The sequence below is a fragment of the Lepisma saccharinum genome, chromosome 12 (assembly GCF_977018435.1).
Source record: "Lepisma saccharinum chromosome 12, izLepSacc3.1, whole genome shotgun sequence".
Taxonomy (NCBI): Eukaryota; Metazoa; Arthropoda; class Insecta; order Zygentoma; family Lepismatidae; genus Lepisma; species Lepisma saccharinum.
This window is the reverse complement of record NC_139240.1, coordinates 17936480-17946864: the sequence shown is the minus strand read 5'-3', so window position 1 is coordinate 17946864 and position 10385 is coordinate 17936480. Positions and strand designations below refer to the sequence as shown.

Sequence of the window (10385 nt, the reverse complement as noted above, 5' to 3'; positions counted from 1 at the left end):
GGTCCTTGAAAACAATTGCTATATATCTTAAAGGAACTGATTTCAACTTATATTCAGATCATAAGTTGTTGTCTTGGCTTAAAACTGCACAATCACTTAATTCTCGTCTTACGAGATGGGCTCTCAAACTGCAGTGTTTTGATTTCACGTTATATCATGTTCCAGGAGTTTCGAATAATATTGCTGATACGTTGAGCAGATTTCCGCCTTGTACTACTTATTCTGCACTTGATGATAAATTATATATCAATCAAGTAATTATGGAAGATTCACAAGATGATACTTCTTCTATTTGGTTAAAAGCTCAACGAGCAGATGAAAAATGCAATAATATAATTTCTCACCTGGAAGATAGTACAACGGCTAAAGACTTTACAAAGTATCTTCTTCACAACAAAATTCTTTTTTATAAACCCAATTCAGATGAAATTTGTAAACTTGTAGTGCCACGTGAGCTTATACCTTTGGTATTGCACAAAATGCATGATTTAAATGGACATTTTGGTTATCAGAAGGTTTTAACAGCTTGTAGAAGAGCATATTTTTGGCCGTACATGAGAAAATCAATTAGAAATTACCTGAAAGATTGCTTAGAATGTGCACGAACAAAGATTGTAGGTCGGCCGTTGAGGAGAGATGAATATCACGTCGTTTCTCACAAACCACACGATTTCCTCTCTATTGATTTAATCGGAAAATTACCAAGATCACGTACATATGAATATCTCCTCACAATTGTAGACGTTATGTCAAAGTTTGTTATGATTTATCCGTTAAGAAAAGCGACTGCCAGGGAAATTATCAATCGTTTTGAAGAACAATATTTTAAACATTACCCTGTATGCAATGTATTATTATCAGATTGTGGAAGCCAATTTACATCAAATGAGTGGAAAGCCTACATGGATTCAAGGAAAATTAAGCATATTACTACCACTACATACAATCCGAAATCTAATCCTATTGAGAGGTACAATAAGGAGATTGTTAGGTTACTGCGATTATTCTGCAATGATAATCACACCACTTGGTATCCAAAAATAAATTCTATTATTCAGTTATTAAATCATTCATGCTCTTCAGTTACCGGATTATCTCCTAGTGAACTTTTCTTACATGAAGATATGAAGGACTCAATATTTGAAGAAATCGGCTGGCCAGAACAAATTAAATCTTTGCCATGGAAACGCAAATTGTTTTTAGCAGAAATCAGGACTAGACAATCTAGAAGAAGTAGAAAGATTAAGAATGCATTGAACTCGATCAAACTTCAAACAGGAGATTTGGTTATGATAAAAAATAGGCAAGTTAGTTCTAAAATTAACAGCCAGATTCATAAATTGTTCAACTTGTATATTGGGCCATTCCTTGTCAAGGAAATTAAGGACAATAATGCAATTCTTTACACAATGAACCAGCAATATTATGACAAGGTAAACTTTTCAAATCTTCGAGTGTTTAACTGTTCGGAAGAAAAGAGGAATCAACTCTTGTCTGAAAATTAAATTTATGAGAGTAGATACTGGAAAAAGGAAACCATTCTGTTTATTATTTTGTAGAATTGAATGTTCTATTATGATCTGATTTGTTATTACCTGTTAGGCACAAATCTGTTTATGTGCAAGTTGTTGTCGAATGTCAGATAATATTGTGCATTTGTAACTTTGTTTTAGTTATGTTGATAACATCTGACTGATTTATAAATGAAAACTCCTCCTCGTTGTTTCGTAGTTTTCATTTTCCCGGAGCAGGGGAATGTTGTGACGGTTCTATGAATCCGCACAATATAATTATATGTTTATTGAAATTATTAATTTCATATTATAAAAATCACTTTATATTAACGTTTAAAAAAATGTATAATTATTACTTTGTACAACGTTAATTATGTTTTATGTTATTCATTGCACTATACGCTGTATAAACGAGATATTTGGAATTCTAACGTTGATATAGCAACGAGAATCAATAGTCATTATGTAGTAGTGTGTCTGGCAAAAATGGAAATATAGGTAATAGTGAACTGCATATTACTATATTACTCAGTTATTTCACTAATATATAGACCTATAGAAGTTGTATCTTCACCTTCGCGTTTTAGTTTCAAATATTTATGAACGAAATGTAATAGTGCAAATAATTGAGTAAGAACGATTATTAATGCAAATAAAATTGCGTAATTAAGATAACCGTTATATTTAAAATAAATACAATACAGGCGCAGAAAATCTCACAACTTCCATCACCATTTTTAGTACTTATTATTTTTCGTTGCTCTGGTTACATCAATTTCATTTCTTGTATTTTATACAGCGTGATAAGATGATTATAACAATCCTTACAAGATTCAATTAGATACTGTAACACCTATTACAAGCACACCTTATCCCATTGTAACTTTTGTACAATGGCACTGGAGCACTGACGGATGGAGGGGGCAAACAAAGCCACCACTCAGAGCTCAATGTCTGCGTTCACGGATCCCAAATACCTTCACAGGAAATTTTTCACTGTAGCTTAACTCTGACATTTGGACATCCCTTGGGATTTCATGAGAAAATTCACGGATGCTCATGGCATCGTAGCCAGTTGTAATGAGACTAATGTCCGTCTTGCCTTGTTCTTTACGTGGTAGAAAATGTTCCTTGCGCCACAAAATGAACAATTCACTGGTAACGCAGGCTGATCCCCCCCCAGTGACTCCTATATGTACTGACCTGATGCAGAACTTTCCTGATCGTCCGATTGGATCGATCATCTTGTTTGGTTGGGCTGATCCAGAATCCGCCGCCGATATCTTTCCTGGTCTCCCACACCTGTCATGGTGGCGCTCTGATCAAGCACTACTGTTGCATTCGTGTCTAGAAAGACGCAAGGTTCAGCAGCACTTACAGCCATTATGGTGTCAGCAGCACAACGTGTTGCTTCTTCCCCCGTTATATTTTTTAAACGACTTTAGATGAGATAGTTTTTCGTACGCATAATGTAAAAGAATAATAATAATAAATAAATAAAAGGAGGGAACCCCCGAAGTGTTGTTTGCAGCCTCAGCTTTTAACGAAAGTCAGAACATTTTAATGTTTTATGATTTTAATTAAGCAACGTTAGAGTTGTTATGTGTAAAGATAAGGGGCTGGACCCCGTATAGTGTGACGGGTGCAAAATAGCCTTAGTGCTTACGCACCCAAAATTTTAAATTCAAATTCAAATTCAAAGGAGAGTTGTTTGAAGTTTGATTTATGTATATTTACTATAAACTACTGCGCAAACATTTTATTCTTGTTGATAATTCACACGGGGTGTAAGGGGTGACCTTCCACGTAGTACACCCAAATGTCAACTTCAATTCCACGTTAGTACACCCTGGACTGAAGACAAACGAGGCTCTGGCGACTGGCCCCATGGCCAGTATAATTTTGTTTGTATTGTCCTGTTCTTTTGTCCTTATGTGTGCTGAGTGCTCCTTTACAGCCTCAGCTTTTAACGAAAGTCAGAAGATTTTAATATTTTATTATTTTAGTTCTGCAACGTTAGAGTTGTTTTGTGTAACGATAAGGGGCTGGACCCCGTATAATATGGCGGGTGCAAAATAGCCTTAGTGCTGACGCACCCAAAATTTTAAATTAAAATTAAAAATTGATAATTCACACCACTTGACATCCAAATTCGTCGCTTCGGAACGTGACACATTAAGATGTAGGGAACACGATAACGTAAAAAAAAAATCATATCCGACGAAAAGTGAATACACGACAAAATTGCACCTAGCCAGGCACGTATCTAGAAATATGTTTCGGGGGGTGGGGGGCAAACCAAGTGTCTCAGGAATAATAATAATGGTAGTAATAATAATAATGTTTAAATCAAAATAGTTATATTAAATCAAATTAATACTAATTACAATACATAAATGAATATTATATTATTATTACACGAATAGGTAGAAAGACTGTATAAGAATAGAGATACGAGCATAACAGCGCATAATCATTACGTAGCTTACCTGTAGTTATGATCGGAATAATTGACATAAGAACAAGTGCCCTGGCAATGAAATTAATGTCAAATAGATGAATAATTGAATACTTATCGACTAACAAAGATGATGTTACATGTAATTGGAGAAAAGTTAGTTTCTGATTAATATTTTGTGCATGTTATTTTGAGTAGTAGTGAACATAAATCGTCTTTGTAATGTAATTCAAAGCCGTTTGACCCCTCGACCCCATCTAAATACGCCCTTCATGTTCTTCAAAGCCGCCTGATCCCAATATAATCATTGTCTTCCAATAGGTTCAGAGGAAATCATGCAACAAATGCTAAACGAGTATATTTTCATTTAATTTTCGTACTTAATAAGTCCTTCGAGTGGGGGGTGGGGTCGGGGCTCCCTAAATACGTCCTTCGTGTCCTTCAAAGCCATATGATCCTAACATAATCCTTGTTTTCCAATACGTTGAGAAGAAATTATACAACGAAGGCTAAACGAGTATATTTTCATTTAATTTTCGTACTTAATAAGGGGTGTAAGGGGTGATTTTCCACGTAGTACACCCAACTGTCAACCTCACTTTCACGTTAGTACACCCTGGACTGCGTTTTGCAGACAAACGAGGCTCTGGCGACTGGCACCCTGGTCAGGATAATTTTGTGTGTACTGTCCTGTTTTTTGTCCTTGTGTGTGCTGAGTGCCCCTTTACAGCCTCAGCTTTTAACGAAAGTCAGAACATTTTAAGCTTTTAAGATTTTACTTATGCAACGTTAGAGTTGTTCTTTGTAAAGATAAGGGGCTGGACCCCGTATAATGTGATGGGAGCAAAATATCCTAAGTGCTGACGCACCCAAAATTTTAAAATCACATCACATCACATCGTACTTAATAAGTCTTTCGGGCGGTTCTGGATCCCCTGGACCCCCTAAATACGTCCTTGCACCTAGCTAAACGCTTTAGTAGATGAATTAATGAGGAAGTGTATGCTGCGTCGACCAAGGTGGCACCAGTAAATTTTGTTTAAATTAAGACAACGCAAACAAACTATTATACCACAGAGAAAAAAATTATTTACATTCTATCTCATCCTACCTCCTGGGGAACCGTATGTAGGGAGCTGGAATGTGCTATCTTTATATAGGGCAGATGCATTGAGGATGTTGCTGGATCAACTAAATAATTATAAGCCTGCGATAGTGGCATTGCAAGAAGTACGTTGGATCGGAAAGGGAGTTTTGGAAAAGAGAGAAGCAACTGTCTTCTATAGCTGTGATGAAAGGCTGCATATTCTAGTAACTGGGTTTATAATACATAAACAACTAAAACATCTAGTGATAGGATTTAAAGCTATAAGTTCAAGATTATCGACATTAAGAGTTAAAGGAGAGTTCTTTAATTACAGTATAATCAATGCACATGCACCCACGGAAGTATCCACAGATGATGTAAAAGAAGATTTCTATGATGCGTTAGAGAAAGCATTTGATGATTACATAAAAATAGTAATTGGAGATTTTAATGCCCAGATAGGCATTGAAGATGTGTATCAACCAACAATTGGTAAACAAACTATGCATAAAGTAACAAATAACAATGGTATGAGGCTAATAATGTTTGCAGCATCTCGGAATCAAGTAATAACAACAACTCTGTTCCAGCACAAGGATATTCATAAAATGACATGGAGAGCCCCGGATGGAAAAACTTACAATCAAATTGACCACATGGTGATAGATTGTAGACATAGATCAGATATCATAGATGTTAGATCTTTTAGAGGGGCTAATATTGATTCCGACCATTATTTGATTATGGGAAGGATTAGAGCAAGAATATCTAATAGTCGAAAAATGAAGGCGACTAGCCTGATTAAATTTAATGTCACGCAGTTAAGAAATCCAACGGTGGTTGAGAGGTACAGAAGTAAACTACAAGAGGGATTCGTCGGGATGAAACCGGCAGAAGTGGAAAATGTAGATGAGAGGTGGGATAGATATAAGTTGAGGATCAGTAATGTAGCAAAGGAAATACTTGAAACACAAAAGCCAGTAAAGAAAGAAACGTGGTTCGATGAGGAATGTCAAAATGTAACCAAAGAAAAGAATGATGTATATAAGAGGATGCAACAAGGAAGTACAACAAGGAGAGCTAGGGATGAATATCAAGAGAAAAGAAGGATTGAGAAGAGAGTCCATAGGAAAAGAAAAAGGGATTGGATGAAGCATGAGATGAAAGCAGTTGGGAAGCCTGCATGAGCAGAAGAATGTAAGACAGATGTATAAGCTGGTAAATAATACAAAAAATGTTTTTAAACCAAGGACAACAGTCTGTAGAAATGAAACAGGCGATATAATTAGTGACAGTAATGAAATTTTAGAAAGGTGGAGAAGGCATTTTAATGATGTATTGAATGGCAGTGCAGATGTAGCAGGTATGCTGGAAGAAGGATTAAATGAAGAAGAGGAAGGAGAAGAGGGCATAGAAAGTCCAAAGTTAGATGAAGTATGGGAGGCAGTTAAGATATTAAAAAATAGTAAAGCACCTGGTATAGATAACTTGCAAGCAGAGCTGCTTAAGCATGGAGGCGAGAGTGTCATTAGAGGCTTGAAGGAAATAATAAACATAATCTGGAAAAAGGGACAGATGCCAAGTGAATGGAGGACGGGTATCATAGTACCTATCCACAAGAAAGGGGACATGATGGAGTGTGCAAACTATCGTGGAATTACATTGTTGAACGTTGCATATAAAGTATTTGCAAGAATTATATATAAAAGACTACTACCATATGTAGAAAAGTGCATTGGACCATATCAATGTGGGTTCAGGCCAGGAAAATCTACAATTAACCAGATATTCACCTTAAGGCAAATACTGGAGAAAACTTTGGAGTTTGGGATAGGAACGCACCATCTATTTCTTGATTTTAAATCTGCATACGATAGTATAAACAGGACTCAACTATATCTGGCAATGAAAGATCTTGGAATTCCAATAGGATTAATAAGAATGGTGAGGATAACTATGGAGGGCTCTAATAGTAAGATAAGAGTAGGAGGACAACTCTCAGAACCTGTTGAAATAGAAAATGGACTAAGACAAGGCGATGTGCTGTCCTGTTTGTTGTTTAACATTGCCTTAGAGAAGGTTATACGGGAAGCTCGGGTGCAAATTATGGGTACCATATATTATAAGTCAATCCAGATACGGGGTGTAAGGGGTGACCTTCCACGTAGTACACCCAAATGTCAACCTCACTTCCACGTTAGTACACCCTGGACTGAAGACTAACGAGGCTCTGGCGACTGGCCTCATGGCCAGTATAATTTTGTTTGTCTTGTCCTGTGTCCTTATGTGTGCTGAGTGCCCCTTTACAACCTCAGCTTTTAACAGAAGTCAGAACATTTTACGATTTTTAATTACGCAACGTTAGAGTTGTTCTTTGTAATGATAAGGGGCTGGCCCCCGTATAATGTGACGGGAGCAAAATAGCCTAAGTGCTGACGCTCCCACAATTTTAAAATCAAATTCAAATTCAATCCAGATACTTGCATATGCAGATGATTTGGACATAGAAGGAAGATCTCTACATGCAGTAGAAGAAGCATTTCTGGCCATAGAAAGGGAAGGAAAGAAGATGGGATTGGTGGTGAATGAAGGGAAGACTAAGTACATGGCAGCAGGCAAAGCACACGGATATAATCCATCACCGACCATAACAATGGCTAATTATACCTTTGATAGAGTGGATGCCTTTATCTACCTGGGTTCTGTTGTGACACATGAAAATGATTCACAGGACGAAGTAAAGGCACAACTTATAGTAGCGAATAGGGCCTATTATGGACTACAGAGACATTTTGAGAGCACCATATTGTCCAGAACAACTAAGTTAACACTTTACAAGACACTGATAAGACCTGTATTGACCTATGGTGCGGAAACTTGGACCAGTTTAAGGAAAGATGAACAGCTGGTAGAGACCTTTGAAAGAAAGATATTACGAAGAATATTGGGATCAGTGTGTGAGAATGGAAAATGGAGAAAGCAATTTAATAAGGAGCTCTACGACTTATATCAAGAACCAACAGTTATTGGTGTAATAAAGGCGGCTAGATTAAGATGGGCAGGTCATGTGATGCGCATGAGTGATAGTGACCCTGCAAAGAGAGTGATGGTGGACAAAGGAAGCGAGGAAGGCCTAAATTAAGATGGGTGGATGGAGTGGATGAGGATGTTCGGAAGCTCCAGTATAGAAATTGGAAAGTTGTGGCAAAAGGTAGAGATAGATGGAGACAAATCACAGAGGAGGCTAAGGTTCATCAGTGGACTGTAGCGCCATAAGAAGAAGAAGTGAACATAAATCGTCTTTGTAATGTAATTCAAAACCGTATGGCCCCTCGACCCCATCTAAATACGCCCTTCCTGTTCTTCAAAGCCGCCTGATCCCAATATAATCATTGTCTTCCAATAGGTTCAGAGGAAATCATGCAACAAATGCCAAACGAGTATATTTTCATTTAATTTTCGTACTTAATAACTCCTTCGAGTGGGGGGAGGGGGTCGGGGCTCCCTAAATACGTCCTTCGTGTCCTTCAAAGCCATATGATCCTAACATAATCATTGTTTTCCAATACGTTCAGAGGAAATTATACAACGAAGGCTAAACGAGTATATTTTCATTTAATTTTCGTACTTAATAAGTCTTTCGGGCGGGTCTGGATCCCCTGGACCCCCTAAATACGTCCTTGCACCTAGCTAAACGCTTTAGTAGATGAATTAATGAGGAAGTGTATGCTGCGTCGACCAAGGTGGCACCAGTAAATTTTGTTTAAATTAAGACAACGCAAACAAACTATTATACCACAGAGAAAAAAAATATTTACATTCTATCTCATCCTACCTCCTGGGGAACCGTGGTTGGATGTTGATGGCCGATAGGCCGACAAAGGCCTCATTTTAATTTTTCAGATATTGATAAATACTGGGGTGTAAGGGGTGATTTTCCACGTAGTACAACCAACTGTCAACCTCACTTCCACGTAGTACACCCTAGACTGCATTTTGCACACGAACGAGGCTCTGGCGACTGGCACTATGGCCAGTATAATTTTGTGTGTGTTGTCCTGTTTTTTGTCCTTGTGTATGCTGAGTGCCTCTTTACAGCCTCAGCTTTTAACAGAAGTCAGAAAATTTTAAGGTTTTACTTATGCAACGTTAGAGTTGTTCTTTGTAACAGTAAGGGGCTGGAACCCGTATAATGTGACGGGTGCAAGATAGCCTAAGTGATGAGGCACCCAAAATTTTAGAATCAAAATCAAAATTGATAAATACTTTGCACTGGAATGAAATAAAACAAATATCATGTGTTATTTTTATTTTTACCTCTGTATTCCTTCCTTTGTATATTTTTCTACCATTTCCCTCTGCTCTTGTATGTAACGACCACAAAGATCCTTCGGCCAAAAGCCTTCCGGTATCTTCCCCTCCATCATTTCAACTCGGGCCAAAAGGAAGCATGCTCCACTCTACATCTCCCCTCCATGCGCGAGTACGATGCTCATGCAGTGGCGGATAAAGACGTTACAGTTGGAAAAAAGCGAATTTCACAGAGAAACAATTCTAAGCTACATTTTCACTGTTTTTTCCCAAACAATACACTGTAAACTGGAACCAAGCTAAGTTCCATATTTTAGAAGTTGGAATAGTATGTGGTTATAATCTCTTCCATTGCCAGTGTAAACTAAAGAATCAGATATGAGAAGTAAAGTGAATAATCAAAGGGAAAAAAAAAACCTATTCTCTCAAGGGGTCTCGGATTCGATGCTCTTTTGAGACATATTGCAGAGTGGTTTGAATCCAAAATTAAATTGTAGGTCTAGTTCCGAATAACCTATCATGAGCATAAAGTGTGTCTACCTCAGTGACACTCAATGTGTGCTCCTCGTGTCACGCTGTGGGGTGCAAGGGGTGCTCCTTCCACGTAGTGCACCCAATAGTCAACCTCACTTCCACGTTAGTACACCCTGGACTGAAGACTAACGAGGCTCTGACGACTGGCCCCATGGCCAGTATAATTTTGTTTGTATTGTCCTGTTCTTTTGTCCTTACCCTTATGTATGCTGAGTGCCCCTTTACAGCCTCATCTTTTAACAAAAGTCAGAAGATTTTAATATTTTATGATTTTAGTTCTGCAACGTTAGAGTTGTTATTTGTAACGATAAGGGGCTGGACCCCGTATAATGTGACGGGTGGAAGATAGCCTTAGTGCTGACGCACCCAAAAGTTTAAATTCAAATTCAAAACATTCAAAGACAAGTCAAGGCACCTCGGTAGTGTTCAGGTTTTAATCATTAATCGGTGACCTTCCACGTAGTACACCCAAATGTCACCC

At 37.8% G+C, this 10385-nt stretch overlaps 1 protein-coding gene across 1 annotated transcript; it reads left to right on the top strand.

The window, feature by feature from the left end:
* Positions 1-5148: 5148 nt before the first annotated feature.
* Positions 5149-6246, top strand: LOC145996249 (protein CFDP2-like). The gene has a single exon (XM_083132672.1). It carries the CDS (start codon positions 5149-5151, stop codon positions 6244-6246), a length of 1098 nt encoding a protein of 365 aa, XP_082988798.1.
* The last annotated feature ends 4139 nt before the right edge of the window (positions 6247-10385 follow it).

Coding starts and splice junctions, on each gene's coding strand:
- LOC145996249 (XM_083132672.1), top strand. CDS start 5,149: ATGTTGCTGGATCAACTAAATAATTATAAGCCTGCGATAGTGGCATTG.